The sequence below is a fragment of the Uranotaenia lowii genome, chromosome 2, assembly GCF_029784155.1.
Source record: "Uranotaenia lowii strain MFRU-FL chromosome 2, ASM2978415v1, whole genome shotgun sequence".
Classification (NCBI taxonomy): Eukaryota; Metazoa; Arthropoda; class Insecta; order Diptera; family Culicidae; genus Uranotaenia; species Uranotaenia lowii.
In genome coordinates, this window is record NC_073692.1 from 157,349,497 (window position 1) to 157,369,511 (window position 20,015).

Consider the following 20,015-nt stretch of genomic DNA (forward strand, 5'->3'; position numbering starts at 1 on the left):
TACATCTCAGCAGAGAAGAAGTAAATGGTGGCTCCACAGTACATAACGTTACCTCGTAGTGGATGCTTCTTCCAGAAAGCAGCAAACATGTAGAGAAGAACGCAAACGCATGTCCTTTTCTGCGAAATGTTCATTGACATATATATTTTTGTGCAGAGAGTCCTGCAAGCAAAAGGGACCGCCACTCCATGACGTCGTAATGTCGGTAAAGTGTAAAAAAAAACACCGGCAAACCCCTCCAGACCGGTAGGGGGGATTGCATTTTCCACTTCCAGTACAGAAGCAACTTACTACAGCTATAGCAAAAACAACACTTCGTTACGTTTCGAGTGAATATTTGAAATCGTCTGACCAAATCCGAGGAGCCATGATGGGGCCGCGTCGCCTGACTATGACTCATGAAGTTTATTTTTTTCCCCGTTTGTATGAAACTCGAACCTCGTGGTGCAGTTTTTCGGCTGGATGCAGACCATGTCATACCTGTATGCCAAGGTGAAAAGCGTCCGTTGGAAAATTAGCGGTTTGGCGAGTGAACAACCTCAAGGAGCCGCTATATGTCAGTGTGACATGCGATAATCTCAGCTGCACTGTGCTCTACGCTTCTGTGATGACTAATCCTACTTTTTGAACAAATTACATAATTGCGGAAAAGACTCAATCACATTACCGGGCACCGATGAAGATTGGATGTTGGTTTTAATTTTTTTTGTATTATTTTAATCTTACATTTTGACCATTTGATTCAATCTTCGAAATGTTAAAAACGTTAGAAGTTAGACTTGACATGTAACGCGGAATATAAGGCGTTAGAAGTCAAACGTAATACGTAAGAGATGAGAAGGTTGGGCGATAAATGAAATTTGAGACCAGAGGAAGTGAGATGAAACGTGAGAAAAAGTTGTGAAATGGGTGACGGGAGACATATTTATATATAGGAAACGCGAAAGTATGCATAATTTCTTGATCCGTTTTATTTACATTGTAATTTTAAAATCGAATGGACTTATTCAGGCCAAGTTTCTGTTACTTAAACCATCGGCTCAATCACTAAGACCGTCTACGTAGTCAAAAAGTTGCGAATGCAGGGTGGCCAATGAACCGGGAAAACTGGAAATTGAAATCAGCACCGGGAAAACCAGGAAATAACCACGAATTTGACATAAAAACTGTGAAACCTCATGCAGTGCAAATCACTTTTTCTATATAAATCCCACGTATAGAAAAGGTTGATGCTAATCAAAAGTAAAGTTTTATTAAAAATTTGACAAAGACGTTAATTGTATTGCTTTGATGAAAATACGAAATAGGAAAAGTTTATGCGTGTTTCCATTCTTCAATGTTCACTTTTCTCCCGAATTTTGACATTAAAGCCAGAATTGTTCAAAATTCGAATTTTAGAATCGAAATTTTGAATTCAGAATTTGTTAAGAAAAAATTGATTAAAATTTCAGGCTCAGTAAGATATTTCATTTTAGATTCTGAACACAGATCTGATTCAAAACTCAGAATTCAGAAGGTCGAACTAAGTGCTTTGTATTAAGACTTTAATCATGCATTCAGAAGTTAGACTGAAAATGCAGATGCTTTTTTAAAAAGATTCTGGTATAAGTTTGAGAAGTTTGGAAATCGGACTTAACATTAAATTTCCAATCGTAAAAATCTTAGTTATATTTGAGACTTGAGATTTTAAATTCAAAATCATTCTCTGGATTCAACATAGTCATTTTAGAACAGAAATAAAACCAAATCGAAAAAACGAGTAATCTCTAGCAATTTAGTAACCAGTATCTACACAGCGCTATGATTTCAGAAATAATTATTCAAATAAAATTCGAAAATCATTTACCTATCCTTATTCAGAATCAAACAAAAAAAACAAAGCGATAGTAATGCTATTCATGCAATTAATATTAATCTAAATTTCTAAGTTTAAATCTTAGGATTAGACTAAAAAATTTAAACTCAAAGTTCGAATTTGCAATTAAATTTTGAAACTAATATCGACTTTTATGGATCAGAATTTCAATACCAAGTTGGTATTTCAGAATTTGAGTTCAACTTTTCAAGTTGTTTTTTATTTGAATGTATTATTTATCAGAATTTAAAAAAAAGAGCTTTCTGGCGATTTTTATAAATTTAATATTTTTAGATTTTTTAGATTGATGCATCTTTTTTCAAATGCACATTTATAACTTTATAACTTCCCAAGTGAAATTAAATAATAGCATTGAAATTTTGAACTAGAATATAGTAATCTACTAGGTACATGCAAAATTTAATTTCACCTGTATCATCGAATATTCGGCAAAAAATATCATTTTTCAGCCCTTTTGATGTGGCAGCTTTCATTTGAAGGCATCATTTAGGGGCTTTTCGTTCCTATTAGAGTAATGGAGGAAATAAAGACAATAAATCTCTATTTTCATGTTCAATTCTAACAAATTTAACATGATTTTTCGAAAAATTCATAAACATTTTTAATAAAGTACCTTAAACATTATTAATTGCCCCCGCAGTTAAAAAATGACCAAAAAAAAAAATACATATCAAATATTGTTTATTTATTTTCACGAAAAAATCTTTACTTAAATGTCTCGCAAAATAAAACCACATTATGATATCGTGTGGTATATCTAAGTTGACGTTCTGGATATGTAATTCTCTAGGAGATTTCCAAGTTTGTCTAACTAAACAGAACCGAAACTTCCATTTGTCAGTAAAACAAATTTGGGGTTCGAAGATTTCTAAATTTTTTTAAAATTATTGTGAGGAACATTTATTTTCCGAGACATTTAAGGTGAAGTTTTTTCGTGGAAATAATTAAACGAAATTTGGTTGGTTGGTTATCCGAATCATATTAAGATGTGGACGAATTTAAACGTTTTTGAAAAGAGATTAGTGTTATCTGATTTTTTAAATGTTGTATTTTTTAAAGATTTCCATGCACAATCCCGATTGTGTAGCCTTGTCTGAATAGATCTTTTTTATCAAGATAAAATTCTTCTAGCTTTCGCTTAAAATATGTAAAAGGGACTCTGATTCCTTTTTTCTATATATGAATAAGAAAGAATTATTTGACCATAAAGCAAATTTAAAAGTCTAGTTAAGGCAAACTGAAAAAAAATCACAAAGGTTATCTGAGTTAATCAAAGGTGTGAAGATTAAAATATTGAAATAAGAATTTGCATAAGATAATTTTATCATGCAATATTCTTTGAATTCTTTTTCAAAATTGCCAAAGAACTACCCAGCAAATATAAAATCGAATTAGAAATGATTAGAATCGTTAACAATGTTAATGCGAACCGCAATTCCTACTAAATAAATAAGTAAAAATGGTTACTTAAAGTCGGTATAAATCGGATATGTTAAAAATTCCGCCATGTTTGCAAATTTGTTCTCCCGAGCGGGATTCAAGTGAGAAAATAACCTTGTTCTACTCTTTGCCAGAAGCAGTGCAAACCAAATTGCTAAAAATAATATGATTCGTTTGGAAAAATTGGTGTTGAATAAGGTGTTGAATATGTATAATTCTTATTGCTCAATCCTGAAGTTAAAAATATGTATGTATATATATTAGACCGCTGCAAAAAATGACTTTTTGCTCCCATATGTTTTTTCGATGCCTTTTGGGTCACCAAGCATCAGTGTAAAATTTGAGATGATTTGATTGATTCCTGAGTTAGCGCAACGCGTTTAAATTTTGTATGGAAACTTGTATGGAAGAAGAAATTTTTGCACATTTAACTATCCAGAAAATTCAAATAAATTCGAAATAAAGTCGGTTTTTAATTTTTGGTATTGACTTTTCTTAAGCTTCATTTTTTGCCAACATGACAAGCAGCTAAGAATTTCATGAAAAAAGTTATAACCACTTCAAAATTAAAAAATCTGAATCCATTGAAAAGTATTTTAAAATGGTAGACTTTGCTTGCTAGAGCTGTTAATAATTGCATGAAATGTTTTTGCAGAGGTTATATAAATCAATGAATTCTCTGGCAATGCAAAGCAGTTTTTTAGATTTTTTATTTCCATCCTACGGTTACACAACTTTCAAATACGTAGACAATATTTTTGCGCAATTTTTTTCGAAAATTTTTTTTGTATAACATCGAATAACTTTTCTGGGGTACAAGTTAGGTTTGTGCTTTGTTCACATGAATTGTGATGCAAAAATCAAGGAATATTTTTCATTCAAAGTTGAATTTTTTAGAACTTTCAGTAAATCTCTGACGATTTTTGAATGAAAGATTTTGTTTTCCCATACAAAATATAAACTCGTTGCGCTAATTCAGGACTAAATGGATTGCTTCCAATATTTGGATTGCTATTTCCAGGGTGGCCACAGAACCGGGAAAACCGGGAAAACCGGGAAAAAACCGGGAATTGAAAATCGAACCGGGAAAACCGGGAAAAACCGAAATTCAGTTTTGGTTCCAAGATCAAGATCCAAAATTCCAAAGATCCAAAATTCAAAATTCAGAATTATAATTTAAATTTCCAAGACAGAATTGAACAGTTCAAAATATGTGTAAGAGGAACATCATAAGTTTTAAATTTATTAACTACTCTGATCTCCCTCTGCAATTACCTCTCTAAATTGAAAAAAAAATCACAAATTTTACCGAAACCCACAGTTTAAAACTACCTCGAAGAACGAGATGAAAAATTCAAAAAATCTCCTAATTTTTTTTCACGTATCACACATCATGATTCATTAAAAAAATCAATCATGTAAAAACCAAACGAATCAAAGTTAAATTTTGTTTCAAATTTGGAAATTTTTGAAAGATGCTAATATTCTAATTTTCGAGCGATAATGTTTAATTCGAGAGTTAAACACAAGACAATCATCTTTACGCACGGCACGGTAGCTTTATAATAATAAATTTGACATTGCTGAGTTAAAAAGGAAACCATCTACTATCAAACTCAGTGTTTGAAAAAAATACCATAAATTTTTTCAAGTTGAACTTTCAATATTAACATTTTTCCAAAACTGGTTATAATTTATCCAGAAAATTTCGAAAAACACCTTTAAAAGCTTGGATATGATTAGATTCTTTTGAATATTTGCGAAAATCGTGACAAAAATTTAAATAAAATAGTCATATGAAATTTTATTAAGAATGTTTAGAATTTTTACGAGTTTTTTTTATGAGGGTGCATTTATGTAGGTAGAAGACACTCAGTAAATTCTTTAAAAATGTTAAAATGATTAAACATTGCATGGTACTTCACTTAAAATATACATATTTGTGTTTCGAGTAAAGCATTTCAACATAATAACAAAATATTGCGATAAAATTGATTATTTTTACTTTTTTTTCTTTTCGGTGGTAAAAGGCATCTAAATTTACGTTTTACCGTTAGAAGAGAGTTTAATGTGCATTTTTTTTCTCTGCTCTAGTTTTTGAAATTCAAGGGTTAATTTTTTAAAATTTTTTATCAACATTTTAGAACTTTTCTAAAATACTTAAATCGAAGGTTTTAAATCAATAATCAACTTTTTCGAAGACCTCGAGTAGTTTGAACTTCTAAGAAAACTAAGGCATCCTTTCAATTTATTCATCACAGTATGGTAAAATATGAGAATTAAAAGATATTTTGGATTTTTTTAAATCAAAATAAATCAAATATTTTTTCTAAAGCATAAATTCGCAGTCTCCAACAAAGTTGATAATGAAATTTTAATCAAATGCTCATAAATGTTTTTCAATGATGTCAAAAATATTTTTTCAAGTATTGTATTTTTGAAACTAGAAATTTTAGGTAATATATAATCCTCTATCAAATGAAGGATAATAAGTAGATTTCAAATCAGTTTTTGTTTTTTAAGGAGGGTTGTCGATTTATTAGTTATCAATGATTGATTTAGCTCAAAACTCAGTAAAACCCAATATCACTAGATTTGTTAAAATCTGACAAATGATTCGAATTCAAAACGGCAAAACCAATTTTTAAAACAATGGTTTGGCATTTTATAACTAAGCTTATAGTAAAAAAAAATTATGTACACTGCTAAGTCTCTTTGAATTTAAAAACCTTTTTCTTACACTTTTCAAATTCGTGTTGGCATAAATCCTTTTTGCATGTGTTTGCAAAAATTTTAAGATTTTTCTCCCTGATACAGAGGTAATTTCCAATTAAACACTACAAAATATGTTATAACTTTATCATTAAGTGGAACAGTTATTTGTTCATAATTTAAGCCCAAGAAACTGACTCAAAATAAAAATATATGTTGAACAATAAACTGTAACTTTTTTCACTGTAATCAAATCCACATTTTTCTGCATCATAAAGCTAACAATCAACTGAATGAACCATAAAAACGTTTGGATTTTTTTTTTCTATGCAAAAATATTTTATTTTGCAAATAAAAGTGATCTGTATAAATTACGTATAAAATCACTTTTTTAATATTCTAAATATTTGCAGTAGAGGATTTAGATTTTTTTCTTTAAAACATTAATAGCTGTTACAAAATAACATTTCTCCGTTGTAAATTTCTTTCGAAATTTGCAATTTCAATTTCAAATCAAAATTTTATCTTAGTCTTAAAACTCGTGGGTTCTAAAGTTCGTTTTTATTTAATAGTATAGCTAGTTTTAATCAATTTGAACTGCAATATTATAAATTACAATTTCACTTCGCTATGAATATCAAAAATAAATGTTTCTTATTCTTATCGTTTTACGATAATGAAATAAGATATTTTAATTTTGAATTCTTTATGCATTTTGTTTAAATATTCATTTCAAAATTGAAATTCCTCAATTCTGAAATAAAAAATATACGATAGGTAAATCTGAATTGAATAAATGTTTTTAATTTTTCTTCATCTCAAACTTCAATATGCTGTTGAAAAATCCCTCAAACTGTTAAATCAAGACAATGCAACTCGTTGTCCATTTTTTTTTTAAACTATTGATGTTACAATTCCATGTTCTGCATTCAGAACTTAGAAGCGATTCAAAAACAATGTTTGGTGAATGGTTTCTTATTAGTAATTTATTACAAGAAGTTGCAATACTTGATTTCTTTAGCACGAGTTGTAAATTTATCCAATGGGGCTTGCCGAGTTGGATAATCACGTCGAGTGCTGAAAAAGTCGAATCTTTTCACGGGTGGCATACACAATTTATGCAAATTCGCGAGATTCCTTTGAAAATCACTTGATTGACTTACAAGAATTGCATCTTTACACAAATAACTACATGTGAACCATGCAAACAGTAGGTATCGATATAATTATCGCTTTTTGATACAGTTTTCAGAGTCTGAAAGTTAACTGTGCTAAAACTCAATTTTATATTAAAAAATACATTTATAACAACGATTCAAAAATTTATTTTGTTTTTTTTTTCAATTATTGGCCTTTTCAATATAAAAAATCTTTACTGAAGACTAAAGAAAATATTTTGATGAATCTCGTTCATATTGGTCACTCTAAAATGGACTCAATAGAGATGTTTTCATAAACCCCTGGATTAGTTGCCATAATTTTAATTCTAAATGTTGCCAGTTCGTCATTGTTTCGTTTTATATTCATCTTAAAAGTTTTGGAGGGAAAAATTGTAATAATGAATGTTAAGAAAATAAACTGCCCTTCTTAAGTTTATCGCGATCAAGATAAGACGTATTTTTCTAAACCAATCCGAAGGTCTGCCCAAACATATTTTTAAAACTTGGCTAGAAACAGAAGACAAGATTTTCGGAAACGGTTGGGGTCAACTGAGGTTATTATGAACAAAGATTATTCATTTTTTGTCTTATCTGTTTATAGTCACCGAGATGAATTTGGGGTAATAATGAACACTGTTAAGTTCTTGTTACGTTACAATTTTTAGTGTTGGCAATATTTCTAGATGAATCCAAACACTGCGTCTAGATAGGATTAATGGTTTTTCAAAATTTACCCTTTATTTTTGGGTTCACAAAGGAACAGGGAATCATGTCCTACAGTCTCATATTTAAAGATTTTTAGAAACTTATAAAGTTATGTATAAAAGTGTATTTTCACGATCTTGATGATTATTGGTACATATTTAATCATTAAAGATAAGTTTAGATAATCAAACAATTCCTAAAAACAAGTGTTCATAATAACCCCGTATTTTGAACAAAAAAAATGTGGAAATTATAAACAACCCTCTCTGAATTAGTGAGATAAATTTTTACTAAAAATTTATATTACACTTGAAGATGCATTTATTACTGAATGTAAAACCTCTGAAAATAAGTTTTTAACTGAATTTACTGTGACGAGAGAGTTACATGATTGAACGTTCTCAGAAAAGTTTCGAATATTCTCAGAGACGTAGATATTGTGAGCTTTAGTAACACACTTGGTATCTGTAACTTATGAAAAAATGACGAATGATTGATTGAAAAGTCCTGACACATCATTTTTATTTTTTTTATAAACATGACTTAAAAACCCATAACGATTTTGTTTAGGATGTTTTTTTATTTATCATTTTAAAAAAATGTGTTGAAAATCATAAAATAGAATCGCTAAATGTTCAACGATTTTGCTAAATGTTCAACGATTTTTGTGTTATGAAACATCCAAATCAATGAAATATGTTGAAAATTTAGCTATATTCCGACGAAAGTCAGAATCTGGAAAACCTTGAATTTTTGACCGGGAAAACCGGGAAAAAACCGGGAATTTCAAAATGAAAATGTTGTGGCCACCCTGTATTTCTGGCAGCAAAAACCATCAAAAAAGTTAGAGAGGTGTAAAAAATTAAGATTTTGAAATTTTCATTCAAAGCTTGCACGGTCTAATATATATTGCCTAAACTTTGATAGGAAAACGCTGTTTTTTCGAGTTTTATGCGTTGATTCTATAATGCATTTTTATGAAACCTATAACGAAATTTGTTGAGAAATATACATACAAAAACGACTGTTAAATTTCCATGAAAACAATCACTTTTATGGGATGAACATTATTGAATTGATATTTTACATGCTTTTACTTCAAGGAAAATCTTTAAATTGATAAAGAGAAAAAAAATTTTAACTTAAATCGATCCTATGTGTTTATTGCGTTTCCACTACTTAAGATATTTAAATTAATTTATCAAGACAATAAAAATACATTTTGCCACTTTAATTTCAAATTCACGGTTTCGCCATTTTCACAGTGAGCCACCAAGAGAAAAATGCCACGATGTGGTAAATTTCTGGCAAAAAAATTTTTTAGCCTGATAAAATCGAAAAACTACTATTTTGGAATTATGTTCTTACCCTTTTACATTTCAACATTTAGATACTTTATTATCGGTACGAAAGTCTCACCATAATTTTTGCAGTTGTGGATAGTTTTACACGCATTACAAAATTAATGATTTGAAAATATTCAGTTTTCACACACTTTCACTTACAAATCTCATAAAATGTCTATTTGTTCGGTCAATAAATCTTGTAAATGGTATTGAGCAGTGTAATCTTAAATCGTGAAAATCTCAAAATTTCACATGGGAAAACCGGGAATTTGAAAATGGAAACCCGCTGGCCACCCCGCGAATAGCATAAAATATGTTATAAGTTTTTGAAAGAAAAAAGGTTTAATTTTTTTCATTCGTTTATCTGCAGTAGCTACGAAACAACTTCATCCCGGGAAATGTCCTAGAGCTTTGTATTTCAACTTCCGTAAAAACCTTTCCGCACGTTTCAAACATTATGCGGCGCACTTTTCTTATAAATCTCGGTCACGTAAAAATCTAATTTCCACCAGATTTCAGCACCTTAATTTTTCGGCTGGCTGGCTGAATGCGCACCATTTCTAACCGGGATGTAATGGCTATAAAATGGAGCGACCAGAGAGAAAAAAAACCGCTGCGGCTACACGATTTTAAATTGCGCTCCATCGCGTTTTCACAAAATAAAAACTTCTGGCACGGATTACACCTGCCTGGAGTATTTCAGTTTCAGCCGATGTTTGCCAAAGCTGAAGCCCCAAATTTCACACCCAAGCTTAGCTCCATTCAAGATTTTTAACTGTAGATTACAGATTCCATCGCACATTTTACGCGGCCCTAGTGAATGGATGTTGGAAAAATATCTGCAAAAGCAGGAAAGAGCAGATCGGTAATATCGCCACACCACCACACGATTTGGAACATATTTTTACACTTTACTCACTCACTACTGCAGCAGACGGAAAAAGCCCTCGCTGCTGCAGAGTCAATATGTGTACATTTTCTCGCTTGTTTTTTTTGCTGCTGTTTTAATGAAGAAACGTGAATGGAGCCAGGACAAACAGAGAATGAAGAAAAATGCATCGTTTGGAATTCTTTTGCTGCTCCCCATATGAATGGGAAAAGTATTTTCTCATTAATTTTCTAGCTGAACAATGAAGACATGTATGTGCATATCGTGGAATGTATGTGTAGAATATTGTTTGCCAAGTAGCTTAACACTACAATATTAAATTTTCAAATTAGGTGATATTGATTATTGAAGGCAGGTATATCATGTTGAAAAATCACTGTGTGTGTCATGCATTCGTTTGTTATAAACTTTTTTTAGAATTTTTTTGATGTACATAATAACAGAACATTTTTTTAAATTCTTTTAAAAAATTTATCATTAAATCGCATTAACGCTATCTTTAGGGAAAACGATGTAGGTATTAATTTGAAGAAACATCCATTTTAAACATTCTGTAGATTCCTTAAAAATAGCTAACTTAAATCATAAGCTACATAATAAACAACTTAACGTTGTAAACTCCATGTTTTTATAACCGTGAAACCTGCCTAATTCTGTTGCAACCGAAAAATGAACCGAACTCATCCGAACTAGAAAGATACTGGTGTTCGATAACAGCTATTTTTTCTAAGTGTTTACAATCTAACTCATTTCAGTCTAAATATTCTCATTAAGTGTGTTCCACAAAACTGTTTAATTTTGATTGTCTCAAAACTCTTTCAAACATATTTTGCTTGAATAAGCTCGGTCTGAAAAGATATCGTTAAAAAACTGAAAATTTTGAATAAAAAATATATTTTTTTAAACCTTCTAACTTTTTTGGGTTAGCTTCTACTATGTTGACGTCTTCAACAAAATTGCTACATTTTTTACAATCTAAAAATATGTCAAAGACTTAATTGCTTTAAAATGAAAATTACAAAAAATAATTTTTCTCTCTCACTGCTAGGCGATTGAATCATTTTTATCAAAAGCTTATTTTAAAGCGCTTTAAATGTAAGTTAAATGTCTCGAAAACACTATGGTCTGAAATGCTCCGTTTTGGCGTAAACAATTTTGATTACCTTTTTACATCGTTTTTGCCTTTCTAACAGAAAGGTTTGGTTATCGGTCAATTGGGGAGATCATTAATTATGGGTCTTAGACATACCTTTATAGGTACCTATCGACTCAGCTCGACGTGTTCTGTTGATGTCCGTATATTTGTGTGTGACATTTTAAAAATGTCTAGAACGTTTTTGCAAAACTGGGCTGCACAATTAAAATGATTTTAGTCTCAAAAGAATGCATTTTTTTTTCCTACACAACCGTTTCAAAAACGGGGAAAAAACAAAATAGTTGAAACCGTTTTCTTTACCAAATACATATCATACTTATTATGGCATAAAAAAAAAGTTGCTAGTGGCGCCTCGAAGCAGCAGCACCAGCAATCATTTATAAATTGGAGATAATCAAAATAAAAAATTGAAATTTATTGACTCTGGAATCGAACCAAAAACCTTCAGATCCCTAGTCGCAAGCGCTATCCAATAAACCATCGGCACGCTTGACTAAAAGCGGCTCAAACTCATATATCTAAAAGGCATTACTAAGACGCACCGTGGTCTGGGCAGTTTCTCAGTCTGCTGGGGCAAATACGGCAACAGTGTTTATATCTTACTCTTCTTGCTTTTCAATGCAGCAAATGGCGGATGGGCGTTTCTTTCAGAGTCCGCCATGCCTATAGACACTATAATTTCATATATGAAATTATAGTGTCTATAGCCATGCCGGGTGTCAACAAAATGCAGAGCCGTACAGAAAACTGCGTTGGGGGGGAATTTATATGAAGATTTTATGACCCTCGTTTTTTTTTACCCGTGTTGAAGAATGAATTTATGATTTTTTTTTTCATTTCAACATACTCATACATAATTTAGATTCAATTTCAGATGCAGAATTCAGATTAAGTTTTCAAATTCAGGATACAGGTTTAGAAATCAGAATTCAGGATTCAGAATTCAGGATTCAGAATTCAGAATTCAAAATTCAGATTCAGAATTCATATTCAGATTCAGATTCAGAATTCATATTCAGATTCAGAATTCAGATTCAGAATTCAGATTCAGAATTCAGATTCAGAATTCAGATTCAGAATTCAGATTCAGAATTCAGATTCAGAATTCAGATTCAGAATTCAGATTCAGAATTCAGATTCAGAATTCAGAATTCAGATTCAGAATTCAGATTCAGAATTCAGATTCAGAATTCAGATTCAGAATTCAGATTCAGAATTCAGATTCAGAATTCAGATTCAGAATTCAGATTCAGAATTCAGATTCAGAACTTAGATTCAGAATTCAGATTCAGAATTCAGATTCAGAATTCAGATTCAGAATTCAGATTCAGAATTCAGATTCAGAATTCAGATTCAGAATTCAGATTCAGAATTCAGATTCAGAATTCAGATTCAGAATTCAGATTCAGAATTCATATTCAGAATTCAGATTCAGAATTCAGATTCAGAATTCAGATTCAGAATTCAGAATCAGAATTCAGATTCAGAATTCAGAATTCAGAATTCAGATTCAGAATTCAGATTCAGAATTCAGATTCAGAATTCAGATTCAGAATTCAGATTCAGAATTCAGATTCAGAATTCAGATTCAGAATTCAGATTCAGAATTCAGATTCAGAATTCAGATTCAGAATTCAGATTCAGAATTCAGATTCAGAATTCAGATTCAGAATTCAGATTCAGAATTCAGATTCAGAATTCAGATTCAGAATTCAGATTCAGAATTCAGATTCAGAATTCAGATTCAGAATTCAGATTCAGAATTCAGATTCAGAATTAAGATTCAGAATTCAGATTCAGAATTCAGATTCAGAATTCAGATTCAGAATTCAGATTCAGAATTCAGATTCAGAATTCAGATTCTGAATTCATATTCAGAATTCAGATTCAGAATTCAGATTCAGAATTCAGATTCAGAATTCAGATTCAGAATTCAGAATCAGAATTCAGATTCAGAATTCAGAATTCAGAATTCAGATTCAGAATTCAGATTCAGAATTCAGATTCAGAATTCAGATTCAGAATTCAGATTCAGAATTCAGATTCAGAATTCAGATTCAGAATTCAGATTCAGAATTCAGATTCAGAATTCAGATTCAGAATTCAGATTCAGAATTCAGATTCAGAATTCAGATTCAGAATTAAGATTCAGAATTCAGATTCAGAATTCAGATTCAGAATTCAGATTCAGAATTCAGATTCAGAATTCAGATTCAGAATTCAGATTCAGATTGAGAGTTCAGATTTAGAATTCTGATTAAGAATTCGAATTGAAGATCAACCTGGAATTTGAAATTGGAACTTATATTCAAATATTAGAATAAGTGTTGTAACTCAAAATTCAAACTTTAGAATCAGAATAAGATTTCAGTTTTAGTTTCCTGAATGAGATTAATCATTTAATAGTCATATTACTTTCCCCTCCTTTTGTGGGAATTTTTTCTTCTATGCATGATTGAGCTCTAAAAAAGGTATCATGCTAGGCCACGTGTCACGGCTATCCATCAATATTGTAGTTGGTTTTACTTATTCAGTAAAAAAAAGCATAAAAAACAGTAAGATTCGAACCGGGACCAGCAACGTGAAAGTTCTGGTTGCTATCACGGCACCATTTCAGCGTGTTATAATTCAACTGTTTGAATACCATTCTTTCCATACATAAAATGAACTCCTTACATACCAGTTCGCTTTTCCCCAAAAAACGTACTTTGCATCATTTTTTTTATATTGAGATTGGAATTTTTCGTGTTTGAATATCTGAAATCATACTTATATGCTTCAGAGGGAAGGAATCTATCATGTGTATTCTATATTATTTTATATATTTCCAAATATAACATACGCTCTGTTAGAAAGGCTCCAATCCACTGTTAAGTGTATTAAATCGGGTTTTTCCTGTATGCGCCGGGGGTCAGATGACCTCAAAAACTGTTTCCACTCAAACTCTCTTAATACTCTACGGATTTTCACAAAATTTAAAGTTCTGGAAAGCTTGTTACGTGGCTCAAATATGAATATTATATGATACTAGCTGATCTCGTACGAACTCCGTTTCCGTGCTTGAAAAAAAAATCACTTAGTGCCTAAGACAGCTTAAGTAAGAAGATATATGATGCACATATGGAAATATTTTTTTGAAATTTCTTAAGATCATGGCCTCAAAAAAATGTAAAAAAGTTGTTATTTTAATGAATCAACCGCCAAAGCTGTTGCAGTTGCAGAAGAATAATTTTGAAAATCCAATGCAAATTACGACAAACTTTCCAATTCACCTTTTAAAATTTGTTTACTGTGACTGGAATAGCTTTGGCGGTTGATTAACTGAAGTACGGTTCATTCACCATTTTTTTACATTTTTTTGGCCAGGATCTTGAGGAATTTCTTAAAAATATTTCCATATATGCAACACATAGCTGCTACATCAGCTGTCTTAGGCATTAAGTGTCAAGTCAAGCACTTAATAACTGATTTACAGCTTTTTCTCGAAGCATGTTTTTTTTTAAATTATTTTTCTTAGACTTTGAATAACATAAAAGTAAATGATTGTAGCTGAATATTGTCTATGAATCCATATTTGAGTCATGTTAAAAGCTTTCCCAAACCATAAATTTAGTATAAATTGGTTGAGAAATGAGAGAGTTTTAGTGAAAAAAGTGTTAGGGATCGTTTGACCTCCAGCGGTATGAATGGGTACACCACATAGGTACATGTGAAATCTTCAAAACTTAGAAATATTTAAGTCATGAAAAATACTTTTATTTCGAAAATAGAAATTGTACTGAAGTAAAATTTGCGAAAAGGAAATATTTCTAGGCATAATGGTTCATTTCAAATTCGAAAAACGTCAATTGACGTCAATCGGTACGTTTAGTGATAGCACTCCACATGTAAAATTTCAAACATTTCCCAGAGTTTCCACAAAACAGTGTTAAAATTGTGTGTGATACATTGAATAAATCTGCATGAAAAGATGATAAATTTCAATGAAGCCAAATGGCCTAAGCTGTGTTTATTGAAATAATTAGAGATATACCCAATAGTGTTACTCGGTCGAATATTCTGTCATATATTCTGTCGAGTTTTTATTAAAAAAATGTTTTGAAAATAATTTCAATTTCCTTCCATTTCTGCCATATAAATGCCCCTCATGTTATTGAGTCGAATATTTTCTACCAGATGTGATCTTTTCCAAGTATGGGTCTCTCGTCTATTCAAGATTTAAGAGTTCAATATCATTTCAGCGCACTCCATAGTAAGATCGAAATATTTTAAAAATGTTATCACTTAGTGAAAGAACATCCTATGACTTATCGCTTCTAGGACTTTTTTCAAAAAGAGAAGGGTTTCCAGTTTCCAATATGGAACAAAACATGTCAAAACTTGTGCCAAGCAATTTGAAATGGGTTATTTGGTATCGAATTAGATTAAGGTCGAATTTGATCTATCTTCAAAATAGTTATTGAACGACGAATCATATATATACATTTTTCGAAAAAAAAAATGTAAAAAAATAGAGCAAATCTTAACCAAATCTAGGCATTATTCAAAAACATAAAAGAGGAATTGAAATTTTTCGTCGAATCATAGCAGCAAGGTTAAAAACGTATCAAATGATAAAACAAAAATTGATGTTAATTTTTAAATTAACTTTAAAACCCGGGAAAAATTCGGAAACTTTTCAATAATATCTAGGCATCAGGACCAGATTTGACTTATTGCGAATTCTTTATTGAATTTATGGGCAAACCCGGATGTATCAGGAAAATTTGGAATAAACGAAATTCAAAGTATTAAGCTATCTACAGTGAAAGATGTACGAAAAAAAACAAGAGAGGTTTTACTGAAAGTTCCAGCATTAATTTTGTATATTCTATTAAGTATGCAAAATTATTTGACAAATTTGACAAGTCTATTACTGTATAAATTTTATAAATAAATATTCATATTCGCATTGAAATTCTATCAGCTTTTCAAATAAAGCACGAAAAACAGTGTTTTTTCCCTGGTTTGATAAGTACTTTGTTCTCACGTTATTAGAAGCACGCTACCTGCATATGTGAGTGCAGTTGTCGACCATTGTTTGAAATTTTTCATTTTCTAAAATAAACTAATCTTTTTTTAATATTTTATTTGAAGAGCTGATACAATTTCAATGCGTTTTTCATGTGCTATTTTACTATTTCCGTTGAAAAATGACAGTTTTGTAGCTTCGAAATATGGTTTTAGTTTATTTACAAAAAAAATCTAATCGAATCTAACTTGAAATTTTTTTTTTTATCTGGAAAAATACATGACACGACTTAAACGTAAAAATAAGCCAAACTTTTAATTTTGAGGAAAATCTAAAGACCCCCGGGGCAAATTGTCAGATAATAAAAAAAAATCCCCAGATGTGAATTAAAATTCAAAACTATTTAGGAACCATAATCATAACTCTGATTCAGTTTTAAAATTCAAACCCAGAAGTTGACATTAGAATTGTAATGCTGAATCCTAAATGATTTGATTTATTTTTTTAGTTCCAAAATTTATTTACAAAAAATTTATAGAGCTAAAAAAAACAAGTCTAAATCTAGAAACAAAAATCCAGATTCCAATTTTGAGACGAGATGAAAACAATTTTTCAGTATAGCTATGTATGTATATACGAAGTAGTGTAGAAAAAATGTCATTATCGAACGTAAACAAAACAAGACACATTTTATTACATACATTATGGTGTTCTAAAAATATTTTTAAAATAATTAAAAAATAGTACCTACCTATTATAAGTTAAAAAATTTCCCTTTTTTAATGATTCCATGGTTTGTCATGACTTACGTGAATCGTTGGAATATTCCAGAATTAAGTTTAATTAATGAGGTATTTGTTCAGCTCTAAAAGATATTTTTGAATCGAAATTTTACATTATACTATGGCTTTGAGCCTGTTTTTAGAAGCAACAAATGGCACAAGAATTATAAATAAGCGTAGAAAATCATTTCCCGGATCAATCCTTTGGAGAAGAAATAGTAAGAAACATTTGTTTCCAAGCTCAGTTTTCCATTTTTGGGAAACAAAATTTTCGTGAGACCACGCGAAAGTCGGGAAAATGTGATAAATGAAGTATCGAAATTTAGTGAGCACCTTGTATCTATTCTGATTCTTATTTAATCAGAGAGGAAAGAAAAATAGACTGAAATACAGTATTCCTTTCGGCTGATAATGTGTCTAATGAATATTGTTATTCTAAAGAGAAAAAAATCCTTCTACACTAGGGAATCTGATCCCAATCCATAATCCGAATCATGCTTCTGATAACTGCCCAACAGGAGGAACGTAACAGATTGAAATAATCGGATAATGTTGTCTGTTAATCCCTTTTAGAAAGGGTGGTATCGAATGGCTTAATCCAACGTCCACCAACCCTTGTTTGTTCAATGATGTTTTTTTTGTTGTTGTCGCACGGATAGTTAAATATCGATAAAGCGGATATGCATGGCATAAAAATAAAGTGACAATGACAACGATGTTTAAAAACCTGACATTAATCTTTTCTACTTTAAAATTGATTTGAAGCAATTTTTTGTTTCAAATTATGTATTCGTAGAAATAGAAATAAGATCGAGTTAATTGAACAATTAGAACACTAACTTTCTAGAAAGCACTCTTTAATCATCGTGAAGTTTTTTAATGGGGACTGCATCATCCTTACTGGATTTGTGTGCATGCAAGTTTCCCCAGTTTTATTATACTTTTTTCATCATCACTCATCCACTTTCCACGCTGTCAGCCATCAGTTGCAGTTGCTTTCTATGAGTGAAGAATGGCGGTGTGGTGAGAATCCTTATTCGTTCATAAACCATGAAGGGATTCCGCATCGTTATCGGGTGTCTTGCAGCTCCGGCGCCAGCATTGTTCGAGTTAATTCTTTCATCAACAACAGAGCAGCAACGGGTTCATTCCATTGGTTCTTCATTTGACTACTTGCTGGTGAAAATATCGTGAATCATTTTCCGTTCATGTTTCATTTGGACGGAATCGTTAGTGCATAATAATCTACAGTTTTAGAGAGCGTTCCATACTTGTGGGTTTCATTGCATGCATATTTTACACTTCATTACATTTCAAATTCGAGAATATTACATCAGTCCACACTTAACAGTATCTGTAACATTTTTTCAGTTGAATACCCTAAAGCCATATTTTATAATTTATCTTGTACCAATCTTTGCGCATTCCATTTTTGCAAAACAGCACTAAAACTATCTCTATTTGTCCGACGCGTTCATCCATAATTGCTACCCTCTTTCCAGAGCATTTATAACGTGGGTACAGGGCCGAAAATCCGGCCAATACCATAATATTTAATAACGTCAATATTTATGAACGAAGTCCGTCTATGTGAGTCAGTACAATGGAAAGCGATGAACAACAATGAATGGGGTTACACGCCAAACGATGATGACAGAGCTTTAAAAACAAAATGCGAATTTGGTAATCCCCCCAAAATAAGTCCTGGCCCAGCCGCCATATAAATCATGTTTTCCTATTCCTTTTTTATTGCCTTTTATTGCGTCGCGGATGGATTAACAACTAACTAACGGATGATGTCGTCGGGCGGAATGATGATGACAGTGAATCGTCGCTCAGCCCCCACAAAGAAACCGCTAAAGGCGCGGACTAAGCAGCCAAAGGCGTCGAAGAAAGTCAAATTTATCAGTAAGTATAATGAGAAATTGATGGTGTCCTCAAAGGAGATGGGGATTTAATAATTATTTTTTCCATTGTTTTTCGTAAGATTTGGGGTTTATTAAGTCTGTACGAAAAATAATTTTAAGTGTTTCTTTTTTTTTTAATAAATTTTAAAACTAGTTTTGATTTCGGCAAGCTAAACTTAACAGGCAGAACTGAAAAGTTAATCAAAATTCATCTATCATCTTTCTCGAACTAACCATGTCAAATGCTGGAACGAAAATAATCATTCCAAGTCTGACAGAAGAGAATTTTTATTGTTTTGAAAAATATTTTGAGCAACTCTCTTATATGCTTACTAAATTACTATACTAAATTTGTATGATTTTTAAATTTCTAAAACTTGTCAATTTGAGGTCGTATATTTTTTTTTAATTTTTTAGTTTATTATTATAGAACATATTAGAAGCTCGGAATAGGCTATTAATTTTTGCCCTTCAAGTTGGGCTTATTTCTCTAAAATATGTATAATCAGTAGGGTGTGTCGATACAGAACTATTTTGTTTTGCACTTCCAATACCCCGGATAAGGGAAATGTTTTCTTTTTGCTCAAAATTGAAACTAGTTTTCTTTCAAGATATGTAGGATTTTATTTATATTTTTCATTGAAAGTAACAAATTTCTGTTAAACTATATACTGTATCTCAGAAATTGTTGGAAAATTGATCAATGAATGGGAATACTTGCTTACATAGCTAACTTTTTGATAATATTTAAAAAATAAAAAATAAATCTTTTTATTTAAATAAATTACCGTATAAATCATTCGAATTTACCGACAGCATCATCACCTAAGAACGATTGATCAAATTAACATGAATTGGTACTTTTCGACACTGTTTTTTTTCTGCTTGCAAATGTATAGTCCATGACCTACTTGATCAGAAATTTTCAGTTCAGGTGTGCTTCTTGTTGGTTGATTATTGGATGGAGTATTTTCCGAATTAGCACTCGAAATAATATGCGAAGTTAATTATCTTAGAATCAATCAGATATT

The 20,015-nt window shown here is 31.0% G+C and overlaps 1 protein-coding gene across 4 annotated transcripts in view; it reads left to right on the top strand.

Annotated features, from left to right (window-relative positions):
* LOC129743930 (uncharacterized) overlaps nt 1-20,015 on the top strand; it is a 178,861-nt gene that overhangs the window by 61,306 nt on the left and 97,540 nt on the right. For 2 of the 4 annotated variants that reach the window (XM_055736167.1, XM_055736170.1), the window contains exon 2: nt 18,902-18,985. The exons of the other annotated variants lie outside the window; for them this stretch is intronic. In XM_055736167.1, coding sequence (XP_055592142.1) covers nt 18,902-18,985 — 84 coding nt within the window. The remainder of the gene's footprint in view (nt 1-18,901; nt 18,986-20,015) is intronic. 4 annotated transcript variants of the gene reach the window in all.